The 26,354-nt window shown below is 43.8% G+C and overlaps 1 protein-coding gene across 1 annotated transcript in view; it reads right to left on the bottom strand.

Annotated features, from left to right (window-relative positions):
• Positions 1-738: 738 nt before the first annotated feature.
• Positions 739-26,354, bottom strand: part of LOC138267513 (zinc finger protein ZFP2-like) — a 237,779-nt gene continuing 212,163 nt past the window's right edge. Inside the window, exon 7 of the mRNA XM_069216516.1 lies at positions 739-3,486. Within this exon, the coding sequence (XP_069072617.1) occupies positions 2,866-3,486 (621 nt within the window). The 3' untranslated portion in view covers positions 739-2,865. The remainder of the gene's footprint in view (positions 3,487-26,354) is intronic.

Below are 26,354 nucleotides of genomic sequence, written 5' to 3'. Positions count from 1 at the left end.
TCAACATCCTCTACATGGGAATTGCAGACTATCTCTTGTACCGGATGCAGATGGTGCAGAACACGGTAATCCTGTTTATAAACTGTCTAAAGGCTCCTCGGTGTCCCAACTCTCGGAACAACTGCACTGGTTGCCAGTCTGTAAGAGTGACGTTCAAAGCCTACACGATCGCACATCAAGCTTTCTAAAGTACAGGTCCCAAATACCTTAATGAGAGGATCATTGAATATTGTCCGTTCAGTACCCTGCGCTCTAGGATTGCTTGGATTATTACTGTCCCGTGTTTTAGAAGAGAACAGTGGGGGTGGTGGGTGGAGATGTGTGCTTCTTTTGAGGTACTTGCTGACAAGATCTGGAACCAGCTCCTGTTTCAACTAAGAGCCTCACGGATTAAGCCAGCTTCTGAAAAGCACTGAAAACCTACTTGTTTAATCTTTAAGTCTTGCTCCCCGTCTGGTCTTTTGCCAGAGTGCCAGGAGACTCACTGAGTAGCTGCGCACTACACAAATCATTTATTCATTCATTCATTCACTTGACCATAGTGAGATACATGTAGAGGAGGAAAATTATCGACATGTTTAACATACTGGAGACAGCTGTGACAGTGTGATATCATACTATTTAATTTTATAACGTGCACCTCTGGGGCCCAACCAATATACCAATTATTAACCAGACCAGCAATTGCAATATAGTTTATAGAGCGGAAAACTGTGAAAATCAAGGAAAGAACAGCTATGGATCTGATAGAATTTATTAGACTATTCAGAAGAGGTGTACAAAATTCAGACCAATCATTTTTTTTAAATACAGAGAATTAATCCGAACATTGTTAATTTATAATAACTTATCACATGTGCTTGAATTATTTATTAACAATCACTCATGTAGGGAAAATAATATAAAATTAACCAATGAGGATTATTACAAAGTAATTCATAAAACACATTTACTAATTGGTTGGCTCATAATGTAAGTGATTCAAATCACTTGTAAATAAAAAGGTACCTTCAAGAAAACAAAGGATCCGAGTGAATAAATATTCTTAAGACTACCTCCTGAATACTGAATTGCTACAGTTTAATTGAGTAATATGTAAGAGTTCTTAGGTGGTAGAAGTTTATCTGTATATATCAGATGCGGGTACACTTCCTATATTCATGAGACAGTAAGGCAACTGCCTACTTAGTTGCATCTGGTGAGTTGAGAAAGTAAGGTACAAGTTTGGGTTGCTCCAATATTGCAGTTCATTTATTTTGAAGGAAGTATATGGTTCAATAACAGCAAGATAAGGTATGAATATGTATAGTCTGAATTTCATTTTTTGGTACATATAGGCAAAACAAACAAAACATATGTTTCCCTTGTAAACGTCATTGCTAACACTTTTACTTTTGATTATTGTACTTTGTCCGCAAGTTTGTTCTTACTGTCTCCAGCTCAAATTATTTCATGTTGCACTCTTCAAGTAGGTAGAAGAGTATAATTTTTTCAGCTTGATCCCTCATCATACTGTACACATCAAGTAACACATTTTAAAAGTTGACTGTGTTCTAATAGGTGTTGAGTTGCAAGACTTTAACTATAAGCCATTTACAAACCACAAATAGCATCAACACATTTTTGTACTTCTAGATAATGTTGGAAGCTTTTCAAGTTCCTTTGTTCACACTAGTTAGGCCTATGTATATGGGCCTAGAAAACTGTAGAAGTGGCAGCCTTATGAAGGGTGTTTGTTGGCAGAGATCCTCCTATTCCTCTAAAAAATGTGTGATAATGTTCCATTGCTGTCCCCATTTCCCCGAATAATTATTATAAATCATGTTCTTGTTAGCATTCTCATTAGTGTCTCTAAGATGTGTTCCTTTTAGATAAAGGGCATAACAAGAAAGCAATCCTTTTTCCTGGCAGAGTTCTTGAGAGTTCTCTCAAATTGATGGCAACTCTTCATGTGCTTTTCCTTTAATTATGTCAAGAATAACTTTATTTCCAATTTTAACATAGTCACTATTTAGTGCAGTTATTAATATTATTACTATTCAGACTTTGTTTTATAAACTAACCAGTATTGCCACTGGAAAGGATTCCTTGAACATCATAGCTATAGCTATCCATTTCTCTTTTGTGAAAATGCATTTCAGTGGTGACTGAATTATAATTCTTAGTTGTTAACAAGTTTTTATGTAATGCTGTTTCAATAAATTCATCTGTGTATTTTTTTTTATAAAATGTGTATATTACATAACTTTCAGTTTCAAAGGATCAGCTGAGGTACTTTGTGTTCTTCCTGTGTGCATTCTCCCTCATCTATCTTAAAAACAACCTGCATGTAGTTATCATATCTTAGCAGCTTCTCATTACATTACATGCAGCATGTCTTTAAGGAAAGGTTAACATTTATTTCACACCACCATGAATGAAAACAGGAACTAAACCTCTTGAGTTAGGTTAAGTTATATTTATGTTCCAGATTACAAGTGCCACACAGAAGGTTAATATTTCTAACAGCCAAGAAAATCAGACTTTGTTGGGTGTGATAGAGAATTCCTATTACTAGTTTTTCCCCAAAATAGAACACTACATGCAAATGTAGGTTCTTTCTCTACCACAGTGTGCATCTGATGGTATTTACTCTCTGTAAATTTTGGTATGTTTGACCTGCAAAGTTTACTTTGGAAAAATTACTGGTGTGTGGTGTTTGCCATGAAACCTGTTGTGTGTTAAAAGCTGTGCACATCAGAATTAACTGTGCTACTCACAATCAGGTCCAACTGTAGGAACGTTTTTCTGCACTCAGGATAAAAACAAACATTTCATATTTAGGTGGATGTCGGAGACCTTTCTTGGAAACATGCTGTCAATTATTCAACATTGTTCTTCCTTTATACTTTGCTCAGACTGCATCTCCTGGAGTTTTAACATTTTTTGCCTCTCCATATGTAGAATGTAGTAGTCATTGGGAATTGATACCTCTATGAGTTTAACCATTGTTTTGTGTGGCTTTTTAAGCTTCTCACTTGTGTGCAAGTTCTTGTGTTGAATCAGGTTTCCTGATTGACTAAAACACTTTCCACACTCATCACATTCATACTGCTTCTCTCCGGTGTGCGTTTTCTTGTGGGTCATTAAGTGTGAGGACTGACTGAAACACTTTCCACATTGATCACAAATGAATGGTTTTTCTCCTGTGTGTGTTCTTTTGTGAACGATAAGACTTGATGAGTGCCTGAAAGCCTTTTCACATAGAGTGCACGTGTATGGCTTTTCTCCAGTATGCTTTCTTTGGTGAATGATGAGGCTCGATGTTTGGCGGAAAATCTTTCCACATTCAGTGCATTTATACGGTTTTTCTCCACTATGTGTTCTCTGATGAAGAAGCAAGCTGGATGCCCAGCAATAACTCTTTTCACACTCACTACACTTGTAAGGTGTTTCACCTGTGTGTCTTCTTTGATGAAGCATCAAGCTTGCTGACCGACTGAAGCTCTTGCCACATATAGCACATGTCCATGTTTTCAATTCTTTCTCTTTTTGCTTTCTTGCAATAGTTCTAGGTGAATGGATAATTGTTTTATATTCAGGGTGGTTAGTTGATATGAGTACTGCACAGTTCATTGATGTCTTTTGTGAAAAGAGATGTGCTCGGCTGGCTTCCTTCTCTTTTAGGCATTGTATGACCTTTTCTTTCATGTTTCTTGACAATATCTCACGTGACTCCATTTTATAATTTCTGCTATTCCAGCGTTTTCTCTTTATCTTGTTCCTAGATCAATTCACTGAAAGATAGAAAGAATACCCACATATTAACTTCAATATGCTTATCAATGAACTTCCCCATGAACTGCCATCTTAACATTTGGTTTAATAAATTAACTAGAACTCCAACAAAATATGAATCTGTGAAGGATAAAAGATTGTGCATGATTCTCTCATTCCGGGTGGCTCGTATCCTAAACACGAGCGCAACCACTATGATTAAGAACCCCACTTATAAAACAGGTATATAAATAAATATGGGTTTGCTTTAGAATTTTGAGGATGATTTACTCCGTCACAAACATGATGGTATCCCTCTGCCATATTACAAGTACATTATATCCTATGCACTTGTGAAAAGGAGGACAGGATGTTTATGGCATTTGTGAAGAAGTAGCCCATCCATCAAACTCCAAATTAGACTCATGTGGTCATTTTGAACTTGGCGGTGTTGCCCGCCATGCTGGCGGTGGCGGGTAAACCCACCAGCCAGCATGGCGGGCCACACCGTCAGATTACGAACACCATGAGGGCCGCCATTGTCGGCCCTCACTCACCGCCAGGCTGTCTCTGTTAGGCAGCCTGGCGGCGGTCAGAATCATTATCCGACAGGGCAGCAGAGCTGCCCCTCGGATAATGATTCCTCAGCCTCCAGCCTTTCCCTGGTGGAAAGGCTGGTGGAAGGGGTGCACTGGGGCACCCCTGGGGTCCCCTGCACTTGGCATGGGCAGTGCAGGGGCCCCTGTGCAGTGCCCCATCGCGCAGGTCACTGCTGATCTGCGCGACGGGTGCAGCTGCACCCGCCACACAGGCATTGGCGGCCCACAGGAATGTACATTATATGGCTGCCGGGGATCCGGGGACGCTGGCAGTTAGTGGTTTGATCTCCAGCATGAACACAGCGGTTTCGACAGCCGTGTTCATAATGAGGGCCTCAATCTTTAAAATCAGAAGATTATTCTTCTCTCCCCCAGAGCCCTTTCTAGTACTTAATAAGTGAAAATGAGTGGAAAGAGTAGATTTTATTGGGCCTAAAGGTGATGAAGCAAGATCTTGGGCAATAAAGCGGGAGTCCCTAGTGTAAACTAATTGTCTTTACCCACTTTTTCATCACCTTTGTGAAACTTCTTAGTGGTAAGGCTACACTGCAAGCACTGAACAACCTTAACAAAAAATAAAGCATAAAAATGACTGCAACACCCATGGTTTATGATGAGACTTCGTTAAAAACATTTGGACTTAGACACAATACTAACACATAAGGGAAAATTGTAAACATGTCTCTATACACAGTTAACAGCCGCAACACTGCCCATACAGAATGTTAAGTAATAAAGATTACAAGAGATGGTGCGTAGAGACAGCCAGTGTGGGACTGTTTATCATTAAGGGATCAATGCCTGCCTCTAGGGATTTTTAGTTCAAAGTATAAAAAAGCCACTGAGCAAACTAATCAAGTCTGCTAAGACTACCAGGACCCTGAAAATATCCATCTGCAACAAACTGGAACATCAGGGTAGGAACAGCTAGATGTAATCGACACCAGTCCAGCGTAACACCCAAATCTGAAAACATGTTATGTTTCAAAAATGAAGAAATAACTACCCATTGGCACGCATTATAGTGAAAGGTTGAAGATCTGCATTCCCAAGCCTTTGCTTCAGGCCCTACAGACAAAAGAGGAGAAGAATTAAAAACTGTGGTCGACCACAACGACTGAACAAACCACTGACTATTTCAAGAAACACTTTAGGGACGAAAGATAAGTTGTCATTGTCTATAATGTACAACCAACCGATGTTTTTAAATACTAATGGTTGGAAGTGGATGGACAAAAGTGGCAGTATAAGTACCAGGCACAGATTCTGAAGGTAAGATGCACTACGGACATGCATCTGTACCCATTTGTTAGTTAATGCAAGTGTTTGTAATCACATTTTGCATTTCACAGAGAACTGCAGGTTTAAGAATATTTATGGGACTTGAAAGCTTTATGTTTTTACTGCAGAAACTAGTTACCTTGTTTTAGCACTTGCCCATAGCACACCTCAGCCTCACCTAAACAGTGAACAAGGGATGCCCAGACTATAGAATTAGACAAATGCTTGTGTTTTGGAAAGAAGAGAAGATAAGCAACAGAACAACATGGCAGTCCCAGCCAGAGGCAGAAAAGAGAAGAGGCCACCAAAACAAAAGAAAGGTTGTTTTTCGCTAGGCCCAATAATTAAGAAAAATTGGTGCATGGCGGTAGACCCTACCGGTGACAGGGAATTCCTTCCCTGTCATCAATAGGCGGCTCCCCCACCCCACCCCCCAACACACACCTGACACCCCCCTTCCTGTCAAACTCCCTCCCCACCCCCTCCGATCCTCACATTCACCCCCTCCCCCTCCGAACCTCACACCCACACCCCTCCACCTCCTTCGATCCTCACACTCACCCTCCACCCTCCCATACACGCACCACGCATACACCCAATCACTCACACTGGCATACATGCATTCATACACGCATACATCCAGACATGCTCAAAAACATTCTTACACACAGGCACACTGACATGCAGACATGCACTCACTTCACCATTCTTACACACATACACCCACACAAACACCACAACAGACACAGACGCATTCACACACACTCATACATTCATGCACACAACCAGATACGCACACACACAACATCCCCCTCCCCTGCCGGAAGCCTGACTTACCTTGGCCTTGGATGGCCTTCCGGCAGGGAACGGGAAGGGGCGCTGCTACCGCCAGCAGCGCCTGCCATCAGAACACCACCAGGATGTATCATGGGTCATGATACAGCTGGCGGCGTTCAACTGGCGTGGCGGTGCTGGTGGTCGCAGTGACAACTTACCACCGTCCGCCAGTATGATCACTGCCGGATTTCCGCCCTTCTTGGGGTGGAAGTCCGGCAGTGATCATAATATGGCTGACGGATGGTAGCCACTGTGATGGTATTTTGGCGGCCGTCACACGCGGCGGTAGGCAGTTTTTACCACCAATGTCAAAATGAGGGCCCATGTGTCTTTCGATCAACCTCAGCGTATAATGTTATGATGGATACCATCGCTGTGCCCAATAAGTTCCTTAACGAACCACAGAGTTTTTTTGTATTTCCTATTTTTTGCAGTTTAGAATGTCCCTATGTACAGGATTTCATTGTCGTCTGCAATGTTTAAGAGAAACCCAAGAAAAAAAACTATAAAAAATAAATAAAAAAGGAAGCAGTAATGCAAGGACCTTATAATCAATCCTCCTCCCTCTAACAATGCTTGCAGTCAGGGACCCTTGAGGTATCCAATCCTAATTGTAGTCAGTGGCACAGACAGCAGATAGGTCCTAGTCTAGCCCTCTATGAAAAGTAGGTTATGGTGCTCAAATGGCAGTTGTAAGTGGTGGAGCCTATGGTGACAACACATTTTTTGACCCGTGGTTATCCAGCTTTCCAAATGTGGTTATTAGGCAATGTGTGGAGGTCTCAGCAGGGCAGTACCCATGTGGAGGAAAAGAAGTCTAAAAAGTGGCAGTTAAAGGGACATCAAACCCACATTAACTGATTAGTGGAAAGCTTCAGCTTTCTTCTATCTGCTCTAGTGAGGGTCTTCACATCTAGATTTAGAAAGTGATATGCAGTAGTTGTTGGTGAAATCAGTTGGGATTTGTTTAGATTTTCTTACAGTAGATGCTAATGCCACTAGTTACAAACCAAGAAGCCCATTAGCCAGAGTCATCCTATGTATTATTGCTAAAAAAGGCACTCATTTTTCATTTCTAATTGACATTTCCAGTTTTTTTCTATTATTGGTGCCTGATGCTGTTTTGCTTTTTTTTGTGTTTTGAATGATCACCTCAAACCCAGGCCCGACAACTTTAAGATGTAATTTGTGCACCGTTTTAGCTGTGCGCTTTTTGATAATTCAAATGCAATTTATTAATTGATTTAAATCTCAGCCCATCTTGGAAGATTCAAGTTTACATGATGGAATACTCCAGATCTGAAATCATTAATATGTACTTGACATCTCTAGCCCGTTGTACTTCAATGAATAGCTGGTGATTTACGCACGCTCAGTTGACATTTCAATGAATAGCTGGTGATTTAAGCACTCTCAGTTGACATTTCAATTCTGCATTGGGTAAAACAACGAGTACTCGACAAGTGCAAGATTTTGTACAAATACCTACAAATTAAAGATTTTGATTTCATCTAAGTTTACATCTTTTAAACACCTATACTTCAAATATTTCATTTCCTGAATAATTGTTGCCACAATGTGTTGGTCCACCTCTACAGCGTGCTTAGAGAAGGCGTACTTTTTCACTAGGCACTTCCATGGTCTCAAAGAATGTATCACTGAATACCAATTGATTTGTTTTTGTTGTCTGTATTCTTACACAATTTTCTACAAAATGTTCCAATCTGAACAGTTAATATATGTAAATACTACACTTTTCTGGATAATGTTTGGTTAGAACAATTAATATCAAAAGATTATATAGATACTATTTCACACTGGTTATCATTTTGGTGACATCTTTATGTGGCATATTTTTTTTTTTAAATAAAGGTAAATATTTTTTTTTCTATAATAAAAATGTATATCATCAGGTCTCCTATAAGGTACATACATACCAAGTCAAATGGGCATGGTGACTGAACTGAAATCCCAAGAGAATCTAATATTAACAACATTGTTTTAAACTGAATAAAATATAGAGATTTGAACCCTTAATTTGCTATTTGTCAGATAGCAGAAGCTATTTTAGATGGAACATCTTACAGTGAAGATGAGTTACTGAAGTATAGAAAGGTATAAAGAGCTAGATACAGAACAAATGTTAATGAATTGTCGGCTACACATCTCTGATGTTAATGAAAATAAAAAAAATCAAAGTATCTGGAAAGCAATTCCTTTCTAGCCCCACACAAGTGCTATACTGGTGCTGCAATTACACTGGGGAACTCTGGCAAAAAAGTAAAATGTATCTTTCAAACAACATTTATATTTTTCATTTCAATCACTAAAGTGTTCTCAACTGTTTATCTCACCCACTTTCTTGGGCTTACTGTTATCAGCAAGGCTTCTAGGTGCTAAGTGGATCTTCAACACCTCCAGGAAGAAGTGTACAAGCCAAAATACATCTCCTCATGTCTGGGAGACTGACTGTCCTGCAGCTACCAGGCTTAGTCACAAAGCAGTTCTTTGAGTACTCTGCAAAGTACTACCTTCCTTGGGCAATAAAAACTTGGAACAGGAACAAAGTTGTGTGGTTTCAGTACCACTTTTCTAGACAGGTGAAGCAAATAGACTTTCTAAGACTTTGTAACCGGGTTAGGTTGATTCTCTTTCAAATGTCATCTCCAGGGTGTCAGTTACACTTTCTTGTGCAAAGTGATGGTGATTACACCAGGCACACAATACTGGCCCTAAGCAGGAGTACCCAAAACAAGGGCACACTGAAGTGTAAGATCACTGCACCTGACTGTCACCAGCCTTCCTGGAGTAGTAATCGAGGGCAGATGACATGAAAGGCCTGCCTAGAAACTAATCACCTTGAACAGCAGTCCGACCCCTCGCGCCTACCAAATAACTGTGCTCACAAAGAACTCATCAGCCACTTTTTGCTAACAAAGGCATCACTGTATGTCTATTGATAACCTGGTGCCATCCTCCAAGACTTCAGTGTCTAGTGTACAGTAGTCTATGTTGCATCCTTCGAAGTCACAAAACAGGTTCTGGACCTAGTATTATCACCTATCAACAATAAGTCACTGGATTCATCCATGAAAATACCATAAAAGTCAAAACTAACACTTTTGTTCATAATAGACATTCAATTGCTCCAAAAAGTTGCAGGAATAAAATAACAAAAAATAAGTTAGAACGGATCTATGAGACAGCCTAGCCTGGCAGAAGACACAAACTCGGACACATGTGCCTACCCCCAAATTCATAGCTGTTCCTGAAATCTTGAGAGATGATGGAGACAAGGAACTACTTGACAACATTAAATAATAAAAACTCATATTTAAAGGTGAATTACTCCAAAAGCATTCGTTTCACTATGCACTCCTCTCTGTGTTTGCAAGGTCTACATTCCTCCTTAAGAGAAGGCATTCTATTTTTGGCTTTAGTGAAATTTAGAGTAACAAATTAAACAAACAGATGAGCTTAGTGCCCCAAAATCAATTTAGATCGTGCAGAAGAAAGTGTGACGGCCCTGTTTCCACCTCAGAAATGGGAGGCGACTGGCAGGGTCTCCCTTACTCTAAACACATTTTCCTGGCCATACTTCCAAGACACCAAGCGCCCGAGGTTTCTGTTTCGGCATTTCCTTTAAAAATCGAATCAATTCAAGAGAAATTCTTGACTTCAGTTAAACAAGCAACGCACCTAAAAAAACATTTTTGCAAAAGGACAGCCCTTGACTGAAAAATGCAGTTCTTGCTGACACGGAGAATCGGAAAATCTATTATCTGACATTTTAATAATATGGAACTTCAACCAGGTATCATAGCAGGCGCCCTTTGGGAATGCCTTACCTGAGCAGAGATCGTAAAATTGACTGTATTTGTTAGGATGCATGTGTTTTTAAAATGTACATTATTTGATTTGTGGAAGTAAAAAAGCGGGATATAAACTGGCTGGCAGTGTGGGAAACGCAGCCAGCGCGCTGAGCGCTCAAGGGAGCGGGGTGGGCACATAAAATGGGGAATAACCACACAGAGCAAAAAGCACACACACTGGGAGACGCGGAAGCGGGTACAGCCAGTAGATACCAGTCCTAAATACCTTATCGCCAATATCTGGACACACTCGCACACCCTCGGAGTCCCCCGCATACGAAGCTGTCGCCGAGAACACAAAACGATCTTTGCACCAAGGGCAAAAGGCTGTAGTTTCCAGCCAGGAAGTGACAATGCAGTATTCTTTTTCCTCCTCCGGGTCATTAGACCTGCGAACAGGAAACACTACCGGTACACCAGAGTTGTGCATACAGTCAAGAACACGCGGAAATGATCTGTTGTTTCCGGTGAAGTTTTTCTTAAGATTCGTTTTATCCAGCATTTGTGGCACGCCTTCTCCAGTCCTAGCTGTTAGCTGTCGGTTGATTGATTGTGGGGTTTTACAGGTTTGCATTGCTAGGGTTTTAAATCGACGGTCTTTGCAGTCCTACATGCAAAGGGCGTTGACTAACATTAGGGTTGCCACCTAGTCGTTTTTTGCCGATAAAACCAGTACAGTAATGCCCCAGACGGTACGAAAATGAGGAAAACGACCAAACAGGCATTTTACTCCATTCGTGTGTAAACTGTAAATATAAGATGAAACTTTAAGACGTGTTCCACACGTGCCCTATTAATGACCCTTGACTGATAGATAATTCATGTGAACCAAAACCCTTGCTAAAATGAGTTCTAACATTTTTCACTGAATTTCATTTAAAGTATCACGTCACATCTTTTGCAGAATCATCTTAAAACGTAAACAAATGGCCTGCATTTTTCTCTGGGAAAGGTGGCAACCATAGCTGAAATCTATATTGCTTACTTTGACACATAAGAACATGGCAGTTATTGTTCCAGTTCTGGCAGTCCTTTTATAGTCCTTTTTTAGTAATCCTTGATTGGGCAACATTTTCCTTAAAAAACACAGCATTATGCTACTATGCCAAACTGCTTCATTACGTGCTCTTTGCAACAACAAAGGAAACATTTCCTAGCAAACAAGAAGGAAAGTTTCAATTCTGTTAAGCACACGGAGGTGAGGATTGTGCATTTCCCACTTCACTTTATTGTAACAGCAGCCATCAAGGAACGTAACATAATTAGAGAAGAAACTGTAACACTACATATCCCAAGAACACTGAGGGAATGTGTCTCCCTGACCACCATTGTCCTATCAAACATTAGTCGAAAGTATATATGTGCGCAACATCCCTTCCTGTTTCTTTTTCTTCGCTGGAGGAAGTTAGCCACAAATGTCCACTCTAATCCAGTATAAATTTCATTACCCAATTCTAAATGACAGCAGTAATCTGCATTCACAGCCTGAAAACTATATTATATGACATTTAGGTTCATGGGAATTCTCAAAATCATGGTAAAATACATGCAGAAAAAACATCAAGACATTTGTAATCAGTTTGAACATATCTTGATAAATCACATTTATTTAGGATCTCAACAGTGCCGTTAAATCATCCGAGAACTCATAGACTGCAGTCTGTGTGCATGATAATACTTCAACAAAGCTATTTGGGAGAGTCAGGAGGTTATCCCTGCAATAATACATTTTTCATTCTATGTTGGGACGATAGACAAGGACTATGCATGTTTACAACTTACTAGAGTTGCAGCATCTGAAATAGGTTTGAAATACAATTTTTTGAAAGTCAATTCAGGTGACCAATCTACCACATTTATATTGTCTTCTAGTTTTCCACCTACCTGAATGGCTTTCCTCGTATGCCTTAATACAGCGTACCACACACAATTTTGGGTTGTCTGTAAAACCTGGGTAAGATACCGACCTGGTATTGGTCTTCGTTGTCCTCGAGATTGTAAAAGTAACCCAGTCTCGGGTGAATACTCTAGCTGAAATATCCAGGGCTTACACGTCAGAAACCCTTTTGCATGAAATGAGGCATAAAAGAGTGGCCAGCTTCGCAGATAGCTCTGTCCTGGACAGATACGGGTTGTCTTGCCAGTTCGGAAGGAATCGCAGTACTAGGTTGACGTCCCACAAACCTAAATATCTAGGCTCCAGCGGTTTGCTGAGCCTAATCCCCTTCATGAGTGTACATACCTAAGAGTGTTCCCCCACAGACATGTTGTCGATGGTGTTGTGCCCGGCTGAGATAGCCAATCTGAATGAATTTATTGTATTATAAGCCAAACATGTTTCGGCTGTCTTGGCCAGAAAATTCAACACATGGGTAACTTCTGCCCCCAGGGGATCCAGTTGTCTCTCCAGACACCAACGATGCCATAGTCTCCCGCCGAATGGTACCTCTTGATGGTGCCTGAAGCCCACCAAAAAGAGGAACAATGCTTGTTTGATGAATTCAAAACATTCTTGTGAAAGATAGACGTCTTTCCAGCGTCGCTAGAAATCCTCCATGCCATGAGAGTTAGGGGTCCTGAAGGACTAGAAGGTGCAGTTGTCCATGAAGTTCCCTGAGGATGGAAGGGAACGAGGGCAGTGCAATCGGAAGGTCCCAGGAGAGTTCCATCAGAGCAAGGAACCAGGCCTGGGGCCTCCAGATCGGTGTTACCAGGACCAGAGATAGTCTCTTCTTCCGAACCTGAGCCGCTACTTGAGGAATTATCATGAATGGTGGAAAGGCTTGTGGGTCACCCTTTGACCAGTCTTGGAGAAAAGTTTCCGCTTCGGTTTCTGGATCTAGACTCCAACCCACTAATCTTGGTAGTTGTCAGTTCAGTCTGGTTGCAAAGAGATCTATGTCACAGGGACCCCATCTACTCTTGAGGGCTTGAAATGTGTTGCGGTCCAGCTGCCAGTTGCTTCTGTCCGAGAAGTTCCTGGAGTTCCAGTCTGCTACTGTATTGCTGATGCCCGAATGTATTCCGCTGTAACTGAGATCTGTTACTGCAGGCAATAATGCCAGAAATCCTTCACGAGATCCGACAGGATCTTCGACAAGTCCCTCCCAGAATGTTGACATATTGAACCACTGTGATATTGTCCATCTTCAGTAGAACACAGCAGGACACCTTGTCTTTGGTCAGGGTTGTACTGCGGATGAACCTGCTAGGAGTTCAAGACAATAGATGTGGAGATTCAGTTCCTCCTCCGACCATCTGCCCCCCATGGAGATTTCTCTGCATCTAGCTCCCCAGCTCTGTCGCCTGGCTTCCGACTCTATCACCATATCCAGTGTTGTTCTGAAGATCACCGGGCCATTCCAGGCTTCCATGTGGTCGCTCCACCACTGAAGTTCTGTCCTGGCATTTGGTGAAAGAGATATACATTTTGAGTAAGGTAATCCTTTTCAAAGGTGGTTTGCCTTCAGTCTCTGAAGGGCTCGATAGTAGAATGGTCCCAGGGATATAGCCTGAATCGAGGACGAGAGGAGATCAACTAAAATGGCAAGTGGTCTCAAGGAGATTCCGTCCCGTCTCAGGACCGTTCAAAGCTCCTTCTTCATCTTGGTAATCTTGGATGTCGGGAGACCGGAATAGCCTCAACCGAATCAATGAGAAATCTCAGGAATGTCATTCTTTGATTCGGAGTAATTTCTGACTTGTCTTGATGACAAAGCTCAGTTCCTGTAGAAGATCAATAGTCATGTTCAAGTTGTAAATAAGGTGGGAGTGAGACTGGTCCATCAGAAGGATGTCGTCCAGGTAAATGATCATTCGTACCCCCATAGTATGAAGGATCTCCACCATTGATCTCAGTGGCTTGGTGAAGCACCACAGTGCCTACAAGAGGGTGAAGGGAACAGCCCTGAACTCATTGATTTGCTTGTGCCATACAAATTGGAGAAACCTTCTGTGTGGAGGGTAAATTGGTACTGAAAGATAGGCATCCTTGAGGTCCAGCCGGACCATCCAGTCAGAAGCATGTCCCTTAGAAGATGGATGACCTGTGTACCAGCCATTTGTTGAACTTCTTTAGGTTTATGACCGTTCTGAAGCCTTTGTCCCTCCTTTGGGCCAAAAACAGGTTGCTCACAAGCCTGTGTGGGTTCCAGATAGATCTGGAGATTGCCCCTTTCTGCAGAAGTTATCTTACCTCTATGTCTATTAGGAAAGTCTCTTCGTTTGAAAAATCAAGGGTTGGAGTCGCTCCATTTGGGCAAGTGTCCCATAGAACTCTATGTGGAAGCCACTGATTGTCTGAAGAACCCAAGGGTCTGACGTGATCTGCTCCCAATTGTGCACAAATAGTCTTTACCTCCACCCTAGGTCTTGAGGGGAAGAAAGGAAATTGCTTACCAGAATGTCCTCTCTGGGAGAAATTGTTGCCTCTGCCACCTCTAGCCTTTTCCTCGCCCAGATCCACGGTTTGAGTAGAAGGTCCTTGATGACCTTCATTCCATCCGTTGTTACTTTAGTAGTGGCTCTTGGGGGGACCTTGTAGACTTTCATTCCATCCGTTGTTCCATTTGGATTGGCTCTTGGGGGGACCTTGTGGGTATGGCGGACCGGAGGAGCGTCCACTGCCTCTTCCAGCCCCTGCAAAAACCTTCCCCAGGAAGATCTTCTTCTTGTTGACGATTGATCTTTGTTGTGGGCTGAAAAGGTTGAGACAAACGTCCCCATTTTTGTGTTGAAAAGGTCGCCAAATAGGTTGCCTTGCGTAATAGCACCAGCCTCAGAGGTCGCAAGCTCCCCCAGCTTGGGATTGATTTTGAGGAGTATAGATCTCCTCCTTTCAGCCGCCAACGCACAACTTGCGTTGCCCAGGAGGCAGACGGCCCTCTGAGCCTAAGCAGCTACTATGTCAATAGACATAGGGGTCCCTGTTTGCTTAGCTTGTTTTGCCATTTCTATAATTTTTGTGAGTGGTCCCAGCACATCCAGAAGTTTGTCCTGGCAACCTCTCCAGGAATGATCAATGCCCTTTTTTGGGTCATGCATGTATTTACTAAAGAAAGTACACATCTAGCGCTCAATGTCTGGTGTGGCCGCTACCTTCCCACTCAGCGCTGGCGTGAGGCATTTGGCTCTTAAGCACATTCTCACCTCTTTCTCTAGGGATTGGCAGATCTTGCTCGCCACATACTTAGTCACTTTTGTGTCTGGGGTCCATTCTGAAGACCTGAGGTGATAGATCCCTTCGGGATCAAACATATCTGACTGTCCTGCCTCTTCGTCTTGGAATTCAGAAGCCGAGGAGCCTGGGTGCCAATGTCTGCCCTTGTCCCCTTCATCTTCTGAGGACATGTCTGTCTTCGTATCACCCTCCTCTCTATTGGAGTCCTGGGGTCAGGGTCTGAAGTTAGGCCGACAAAGTCTCAGTTTTCCCCAGGTTCATCATCCACCTGGGACGGTGCGTGTTTGAGCGTGCGCGCACTCTTACGGAGGGTCTCATATAGCTTATTGAAACCTTCCGGGTGCCCCATGTCACGTTTATTGGCCTTCTTGCCCCCTGCAGACAATCCGCTGGTTCCTTTGCCCCAGGAGGAGGATTCAATGAACACTCCAGGAATACTTTTGGCCAGTTTGTTTACCTTGTCTTGCAGGGGGGGGCGAGAGCCCTATAAATCGCCTGTGAGATTGCCTTATCTAATTCTGCGGGGAAGTGTTGAGGCCATTCTTCTTTAACCTCCTGCATTGATGAATATTTGTGGTCCACTGGGGATTCCATATTTCATATATATACATATATATATGGGGTGCAAGCACAGACAACATATAGATAAGTCTGTATGAAAAATTAAACACCCTAGTTGCTCTTTGGGCAACCCCACTGTGTGTGCTCTCTGTTATGGTTGTGAGAACTTGGGTGCGCCACCTAGTGGCTGGCCTGTCACACTATAGAGACAGTGAAAGGCAGACTGCGTAGGGGTTTGGTAGGAAAACACTGAGGGAATCTCCATAGGAAACCTCAGCAGTGCTTTCCTCATGTGCATGCTCCCCTATAGGAGCACTTGTGGAGCTGATCTGACAGGTCGCAGTACGCCTGACAGATCCGTCCGTCGGCACGAAAGGGCGCCACCTAGACAAACCGCGCAGTACCGTGGACGCGCTCAGGCCTAGAGCCTAGCGCGCAGGGGAGCCTGTTTAATCGTAGCAAGCAGCAGAACACAGTAAACAGGGAAAAAAATATATAAGCGGCGATAACAATACAGGCAGTAACAGTATTTGTTTAAACAGTAAACATGCACAGCAGTTAAGCGCCTAACAGAAGGCAGTGACAACTGACGAGCAGTGATGAAGAAGTAACAGGAAGGGACTTCACGCACATATATACTTCAAACTAATGTTTGATTGGACAATGGTCGCCATGGAGACACATTCCCTCAGGGTTCTAGGGATTTGTAATGTTACTGTTTTTTGTTTAATTACGTTACGTTCTTTGAAGAGTGCTGTGACAATAAAGTGAAGAGGAAATTGCATAATCCATAGAATTTAGTGCAAGCTCACAGAACAACTTCAATGACCATAACATAAGCAGCACCTATTTGCAGTGCTAGTCTGTTTTTTATGATATATTTTATAGCATGAAATGCATCTTCGAGTCCCAAATGGATGGGAGGATGGATACTGTGATAAAATACAATATCAATTGTTGGATTATACATTTCACATAATTACACATAATATTTCCAAAATTTCACATAGAATTAAGATCTTTTTTTACATCCCTAATTGTGTTAGTATTAAAATGGGACATGGTAAACTGTCCAAACCTAAACTTCTTGAGTGTCACATCAGACAGGAAGGAACAATGATCTCACCTCATTATACTTCTCTAATTGAAACTGTATAGTGCTAATAAACAAACACATTGCCTAGTGGAGTGATAGCATGCTGCACTGTGTGGGAAGGCTTGGCTGGATGATGGTTGATTTGCAATGCAGCATATAAGTGTTGGTGTAATGCTTGATTGACCATAGCAGTGCTGTTATCTAGACCTAAATCACTGTGCTTATGTCAGACCCTCCAGGATTTTGCGATTTGCAAAAGAAATCGTAAAATAGGGACTTTTGTAAAAATCCTGCAATTTGTACAAAAGTCCCCAAAAAATCATTAAGCAAACTGTGTTAAGCCCACCTTTTATTGACCCTGCGCTGCCGTGCTGGGTCAGTAAAAGGCAGGTGGGCAGTAAAGAGGTGTTTCCATTCTCTCTCGTGCTGTGCGTGGCGACAGCACTACAAGGTTCCTGGAGTTATAGCCGGCCTCCAAGTAGCAGAAAAGAAAACAAACCTGCACTTCCCCTTGTCCGTCACCTTTTTCCAGCCCCAACCCAACTACCCCCTCCAGTTTTCTCTATTCTGCTGTCCCTTGTCACCTTCTCCTAGACCCCATACCTCCTCCCATCCCTGCATCAGCCTGATGCTCAGAGGAGCATGAAACACATGCCGCTGCAGGGAGGTGTTAAGTGCCCCCCTCCATTACCTCCCACTTTACATTAAATTGGGGGAGTGTGGAGGAGCCACATTAACAACTCCCTCCAGCAGAATGTATTGTATCCTAGAAAGAGACGTGTCAGGATGATGCCAAAGAAAGCGCACGTTTTAAATTGTAACCTGCACTCTCTCTGGCATCACACATACCCCTTTCCAACTCGGACTTGCTGCACATTGTATTTCTGTTGCAAGAATAGCACAAAATTTGCTATTTTTGGTCGTATTATTTTTTGCTGTGCAGCTGCACAATTTGGCAAACCAGTCCGTGATATCCTGGGGGGCCTGTTAGATGTGCTATGGGGGGATAAATTATAAGGTCTAGAGCACTCATTTACTGATGACCCTGATTTAGTGATTCACTACAGAGTCTTCCCAGGATTACTAGAGAAGCAACCTACATTGGTGACGGGAGAGTGCTCTCCGTTAAGTGATGTAACTATTGTTTCAAGCAGCAGCGAGGAGTAACCAAGCCAGAGTAAATGATCTTAGACAAAATCTAGAAGGGAACATGAGGAATGTGCAGGACAGGCATGCACTAGTTATGGAAAGTCAATGATTTAGGTCACAAGCAGGCTCATGAACAAACAAGACAGATGTGGCATGATGCAGATAAAAGAGGATCTTGAGCAATTCCCAAAATTTCTAGGTTGATTTTATTCTTTACTTTCTAGGGTGATAATTGTGAGTGACAAATGGGTAGTCTGCAGCATGTCCTGGTTGCAGGCAGCCATTCACTGTTTTGCTGGTTTTATAATGCTATGCAGAGCTATCTTTTAAATACTAAATACTGCAAAAAGAGTATTTACCAACCCCATCTGAATTATGCTATGCAAAGGAACACTGCAGGTCTGCGAGGACTTACTTATTCTTCTGCAGTTCCTCATTTGTTATTGGACTTTAAGGTTTCAACTCATAATAGGCTGGATTCCCCCCAAACTCATAGGGACTGGTACCTCCAGTATCAGTAAAGTAATTTCAATGGTGGACAAACATTGGCCAGTTCTTCTGGCCACGCCTAATTTGGGCTAAAATGATCTGAAACCTATATGTTGCACTACGAAGCAGACAGGACACATTTACAGGAATAATAAGGGTATTTGTTTCCACCTCATCTACAGTCTTCAACAGCTACACCTGCCTCACTTCATATCCTGCAAACCTTTACATTCTAGAGCCCCAGCCTTTATGGTTCTTTCAGTGGAACACTTGATGTGGGATTCCACAAAATGGCCATACCATCAAACATTACACTATATAACAATAATAAAAACAATAATTCTATCCAGCATGTCAAGGAATTTTAGTTCTATTATGGACACCGAGGTGAGGATTATGCGTTCCCTTTCCTTACTACAGTTTCACAGCAACAAATTACGTGTCATAGTTCAGTCCACCAATAACCATGGACTCTACCAGCCAAATTAGGATCAACACTATCTTCATGCCTCTTTACTTACATAGGGTAGACCTTTAATAAACTATGCCAACATAAACTGTCCACACAAACAACATATTCCTGAACATTGAACTAAATTATCTCTGTATCACAACACACAGGTGTTTGCATCAACCTCAACGTATTTTATCCACTGGCTTCTTTCTGTGCTTCTTAATCTAAACAGTAGTCCTCATGATTCTAATCCTCCTTTTGTTCATTTCTTGAAAAAGAAAATGCCCAAAGTAATCGATTTCAATATACGTATCAGCATTTATAACAAAGGCAGGTAGACATTAGTTCCAGTACAACGTGTAATACACCTGATACACAATCACTAAAATCCTCATAAATTTGGGAGGGATAATCCTTGCTTCGGCATCCTTAACAAAACAGGACTGGAGGCTTAGATTATGGTTCTTTAAAGTGATTCCACCATAAATGAAGCAATGTCAGAAATAGGTTTACAACAGAATTTTTTGAACATTGAGTCCAAAGACCAATCAGCGGCCTTCATAATGTTCTCAACCTAGAACCCAGCAAAAACATCTTAGATTCCATAGCACCTCTGATTGAATGATCCCCAAACTTACTCACGATAATATCCGCTTCAGATATAAGCTGTTTTAACCACCTGGCCAGAGTGGCTGACATCACCGATTTATAAGGGTTTTGTTGAGCAATAAGAAGCTTCCCTTTACAGTCACCTTTGAACTCTCTAGCACAATATTCATTTGCCTTAAACATTCCACTGCAGAAGCTGGAATCATCGGGAAAGCTAGGATATGATGATACACCTTCAAAAAATCATTTAGTACTCCTAGAGATATGAAATTAAACTCCCCCTGAAGAGAAACAAACGTTTCTTGTTAGACCCAAAGCACGTATGCCTGGCACTTGTCATCACAAGATTAAACATAACAACGTTGTTAATTTTCCTGACAGCTGTTACCTGGACAAGACATAATTATGAGGAAATCTATGAAGTAATTTAAGAACTGCTTCTGCATTCTACAACAATTAGTAACGTGGTTTAAAGGACTGGAAAATCTGATTCCTCTTACCAACTTATAACCACATGATTTTTGCTGATTGGTTTACTCTAAATTAGTGTATGACCAGCTAAGATGTCAGATCTAAAATTGTTTACTGACATATAAACTAGATTATCTGAAGCCAGTTGGGAATCGAAATTAACTACAAATTGTAGCTCTGCTCCCACGGGATCAAGATGGAACTAGTCGCACCAAATGCCTATGTCTTCCAGGAAGCAGAATATTGCTTATGCATATTTGTAGATTGTGCCTTTTGATAAATAATTCAGTTTGTTGTGATAATCCAGCCTCTGTCGATGACCCTTGAAGCCCTCCACGACATGAGGTGTAACTGGTGCACTAGCAGCAGCAGCAGATGCAATAACCCCTTTTGGTCCGACAAGACCTTCATGAAGGGGTAAAGTATCAATGTGGAATCAAGTGACATCTGCTGTGGTCTCCACAGAGGAGTCATGTAGGAAGCTGGCTCTCTATATAGTGCACTAAAATGAAGTACACTGTGCAGAGAGTCCAGTGGATCCCCAACTGGTATTGCAGAGGCAAAAGTATTTTGTGGTAGTGTGGGCGAGCAGTTAGGCTTATCAGAGGGTAGTGCTAAGCATTTGTTGTACTCACAGAGGCAATACATGAGATACACACTCAAAGAATAAATCAGAGGCCAATTTAGAAAAATAACAATTCTTTTTGCATATGTTTCAAACCCAAGAATTTCAAAATCAGTTAAGTAGACTTTTAAGCATAAATACTTTGCAGTTTAAAAAATAGACAGTGCAATTTTCAGAGTTCTCTCAATGTAATCCTTTAGAGGAAAAACAATATTCAGCAAACACAGGGTTAACAATGACTTACAAAGCCAATCTCAGGGAGTTAAGGTAAGTACGGGGCACTGATCAGAACCACACCAACAGGTCACACCGCGCAGCACTGGGGTGGCAGGGTGCAGAGGTGCAGTAAAGCGTTGGGTGCCCAGTGGTTTCATATGGGAGTTGGACCCCTGTGACAAACAGGGACAAACAGGCTGCAGGCCATGGCTGGGAAGCCAGTCGGGGACAACAGACAGGTAAGTAGTAGACCTGGGGTGCTCAGAGATGTAAGTGCACTTTTGGTCCTCTTCTCCTGTGCCTAAGGGCGACGGATGCAGGGGTGTCTTTAGGCATCAGGTGTTCACATCCAGGACCACTCGCGGTCAGGGGGTCCTGTGTGTTGAGGCTGCATGCGTCATGGGTGAGTCTGGCAGGGGTGGACCCAGAGTGGACTTGAGCTCTTAGGAGCCGTGGGACGTCTTTGGCACCGGTGACCCAGCTCAGCTGGGGTCAGAGGTCACAGGGGCAGTAATTGCTGTAGCTGTCTGATTTTCTCTCTCCACAAACCTGTGGGAGAGGGGGCATGCGTGCAGAGGCTGCAGGTGTCTTGGGAGAGTCCAAGATGGGTGAGACTACACTGGATTTGGTCTCTGGGCAGCTGGGGACCCGCGTTGACACTGTTGGTTGGCTTCACCTTGGGTGGTGGACGTGAGGTGCTGTGGTGACTTCTGGTGTTGGGTTTCCAGGGTTCTAGCAGCTGCAGAGTATTTTCTTTAGCATTTCTTGTTGCAGGGCAACTCTGGTGTCCACAGGAGACTTCTTTATTGAAGGCTGGAGGAGTTGGCTTATTGTGCCTTTGAGGTCAGCAGATAGGTGGGATGGGCTGGTTCCAGGTCAGCTGCTTCCTCTTTTCATCTTCTGCCAGTGCAACTCTTCTTTGTGTGGTCTTTTTAGGTTGTCGAAATCTGTGTTCTAGGGTTCAGGGGTGCCACCTAAATACTCAGTTTATGGATGTTAAAGAGCTTTCTGACCACCATTAGGGTGACAGCATACTTCTTATGACCACTTCCTCTGGGAAGTGGGCACAACCCTAACCTTAGTGGCCTACTTTCTTCTAAACAATATGGAGGAATTTAAAAAGTAGTGTCTAGTTCAGCTCTTGTACCTTAGGGGTAGGACTGACATGAAGTGGGCACACCTCCTGATTTAACTAATTTCCCTGCCTGTGCCGCCGCCAAACGTGGGGTCAGGACAGGGGCAGTGGTCATCTCCACCATCTGGAAAGACCTGTGTTGCATTACAAAGGCGGCAAGGGTTTTAAAGCTGCCCACCCTGGAATGTCCATCCTGCCTGGGAGAGGAGGTCACACCTCTTCCCAGTGCAGGATTTTGTCTCAGGCCCTCAAGAGTGCTGGCTCTTACCTTAGGGGGTCAGAAATGCGTCTGTGGTGCCTGAACTGGTCAGGACAAGTCAGTCAATACACTGGTAGCTGGTAGGTTTTCAGGTGGCACCTATAAGGTGCCATCTGTGTGTATTATTTAATAAATCTGTCAATTGGGTCAGTGAGGGTTTATTATTCTGAGATGTTTGATACCAAACATCCCAGGATTCAGAGAAGCCATCATGTAACTGAGGAATGACCAGTGTCCAGCACATGCGTTTAAGATGGCTTCCCTGTGCTCTTACTATAATCGACAGAGACATAGCAGGGGCATATCTGGTCATGCAACGATGCCCTTACATGTGACTGGATGCTTCCTGCCTTAGGGGTGACTTACAAGTTGGCTCATGCAGTTATAGGGGGCCTGGCATACTGGGATGGGTGACAGGTTGTGTTTTCAATTTAGCCAGCACTAACACTTGTAATCTGCAATGGCAGTACTGTTTGGGTTAGGTGAGGGGTCCCTGAGGGTGGCACAATTGGTGCTGCAGTCCTCAGAGACCTTCCTTAGTACCCCAGGTCCTAGGGGTATCATTTACTAGGGACTTACAGCAGTAGCTAAAGAGTTTGCCAATTGTGCAATCTGTGGAGTTTTGAGGAAAGAGATCTGGCACTGGGGACCTGGTTAGCAGGGACCCAGTGCATTAACACTCAAAGCCACATCAGAAACCAGGCAAAAAGTGGGAGCTAACCATGTCAAAAAGAGTGTTGTCCTACAAGTCACCAGAATCAGACCCGCTTTCTGCCTCTTCATTTGGACCGCCACTTGTGGAGTCAACATGAACAGAGGAAAGACAGACTGAAGATTCCTGCTCCAGGCTTCCACTAGTACATCTGCTGCTATTGCCACTTGGTCTGGCCTACAAGCGAAAAACTCCTCAGATAGAAATATACTTTGCTACCACTGAAATCTTGCTATCTCCATCCTCCCGCCTGGGCGGAGGACTCACCATCAGAAGTAAAGAACTTCCAGCCCATCTCGCTGCTACCCTACCCAGCCAAAGTACTGGAGAAAGCCAACTCAGAAGAACTGTGCACCAAGGCCAACTCAGAAGAACTGTGCACCACCATGAAACACCTTCACTTCCTGGTCCATACCGATCACAACTCCTCCATCCCCAGCACCCTGGTCTACAGACCACCCGCCCAGCATTCATCGACGACATTGTAGACATCGCCACCCCCAGGCACTGGCATCCTACGACTACCTCCTTGTCAGCGACCTGAATTTTCACCTCAACGATCCAAACACCACTGCTCTACTCAACAGCCTTGCCACCCTCGGCCTCAGACAGCTGATCACCGCGCCATCGCACATGGCAGGACACACACTGGACCCCATTTTCACCTCAAGCAACCGGATTACCATCAAGACCATCTCCACCCCAGACTGGACCAACCACCGCTACCTACACTTCACCATCACTGCACACAGGAGCCGCAGCCGCGCCCCCAGGACCCCCCCAGGAAATGGAACTAAATAATCAATGAGCAACACAACACAACTCTCACCAAATCCCTCCCGCCTCCCTCCGATGACGCCAACACCGCAGCTCGCAATCTTAACACATGGATCACCTAATGCGCTGACACTCTAGCCCCCCTCCGTCTGACATCGGCCAAGCGCATACCAAAGAAAGCCAGCTGGTTCACCACTGAACTCCAAGAATCCAAACGCACCTGCAGGCGATTAGAGAAAAAATGGGAGAATAGCCAAACCAGCGAACCCCTTGCCTCCTTCAGAGCCACAACCGTCATCTACTGATGACACATCAAGAACGCAAGAAAGAACACACACCGGGAATGCATCAACTCCTCCACACACAACATGAAGGAACTTTTCTCAGTCATCAACAAGTTCACAAATCCCCCCATCGAAGCCACCAGCATCCTCCTGTCGCAAGACCTCTGCGACAAACTTCTTCCACCGCAAGATCCAAGACATCTACGACAGCTTGCTCCCGGAAAACCAACCCAGCATCAGAACCTACAACTGACCCACCCCCCTAGAACCCACCCAGACCCTCCACACTCCCACAGAGGAAACAGAAAGCATCATGAACAGCACCCATTCTGGAGCCCCCACAGACTCTTTCCTGTACCACATCTGTGTCAGAGCCAGCACATCCATCGCCCCAGAGCTCCAGAACACGATAAACCGCTCCATCAACACTGGCACCTTCCCCGAGGACTTAAAACACGCCAAAGTATGCCCCCTCCTGAAGAAACCCTCGGCCGACCCATCAGATGTAAAGAACTTCCGGCCCATCTCACTACTACCCTACCCGGCCAAAGTACTGGCGAAAGCCATAAACACACAACTACGAAATTTCATTGAGGTCAACAACTCTCTGGACAGCTCCCAGTCCGGGTTCTGCAGCAACCACAGCAGGGAGACAACTCTTCTTGCAGCCACCGGCCACATCCGATCACTTCTAGACCGCGACCACACTGCAGCACTGATATTCCTTTACCTTTCAGTGGCCTTCGATACAGTCTGCCACAGCACACTACGCAGCAGACTCCATGACGTAGGAATCTGCAGAGCAGCCCTGAAATGGATCCACTCCTTCCTCTCCGGAAGGACTCAGAGGGTCAGGCTCCCTCCCTCCTCATCTAAACACACAGGGGTCAGCTACTGAGTTCCCTAAAGATCCTCTCTGAGTAAACTCTTTTCAACATATACATGACCCCACTCGCAGCCATCGTCAGAAGCCACGGAATGAACATGGTGTCATATGCAGGTGACACACAACTCATAATTTTCCTCACCAAAGACCCATACACAACCAAAATGAATTTCCACTCGGGAATGGAAGCCGTCGCCACCTGGATGAGAGAAAGCTGCCTCAAGCTCAACTCTGACAAGACAGAGCTCATCATTTTCGGAAACACCACCTCAGCATGGGACGACTCTTGGATGCCGACATCTCTCAGCATTCTGCCTTCATTGACTGAGCACGCCTGCAACCTAGGCATCATCCCCAACTCCTCCTTATCTATGACCCAAAAGGTAAACTCAGTCACCTCCTACTGCTGGCACACCCTCTGCAAATTCCGAAAATGTTTCAAATGGATCCCAGCATACTGCCGCAGGACAGTCACCCACGCCTTAGTCACAAGCAAGCTTTTCTACGGCAAACCTCTCTACGCCGGCACCACGACGAGAAACATCAAAAAGCTGCAACTCACCCAGAACGCCACCGCCAGACTTGTCCTTAACCTGCGATGCCATGAACATATCCCCTAGCACCTGAGGACCCTCCACTTGCCCCCGATAGAAAAACAAATCACCTTCAAGCCACTCACCCACACCTACAAAGCCTTACACAACATCGGACCGGCCTATCAGAACCACCGCATCTCCTTTCACACCCCCACCAGATCCCTCCGCTCTGCTCAACTGGCTCTGGCGACTACCCCTTGCATTCGAAAAACCACCGCCAGAGGATGATCTTTCACCTACATCGCAGCAAAGAGCTGGAACAACCTAATGCTATACCTCAGACAAAGCCCATCACTCACTATCTTCAGGAAGAACCACAAGACGTGGCTCTTTGGATGAGGCTCGACCCTTAACCCTACCCCACACCCCCTGTGCCTTGAGACCCTCACGGTTGAGTAGCTGCGCTTTACAAAAACTGATTGCTTGATTGATCTCTGGGGGCATCTTTGAATTTTCTCTCCCAGTTGGCTTATATAATGGATTGCGGAAACATTGTCTATCCGAAGAGAAT

Source organism: Pleurodeles waltl, chromosome 12 (assembly GCF_031143425.1).
Source record: "Pleurodeles waltl isolate 20211129_DDA chromosome 12, aPleWal1.hap1.20221129, whole genome shotgun sequence".
Lineage (NCBI taxonomy): Eukaryota > Metazoa > Chordata > Amphibia > Caudata > Salamandridae > Pleurodeles > Pleurodeles waltl.
This window is presented reverse-complemented; position numbering and strand designations above follow the sequence as displayed.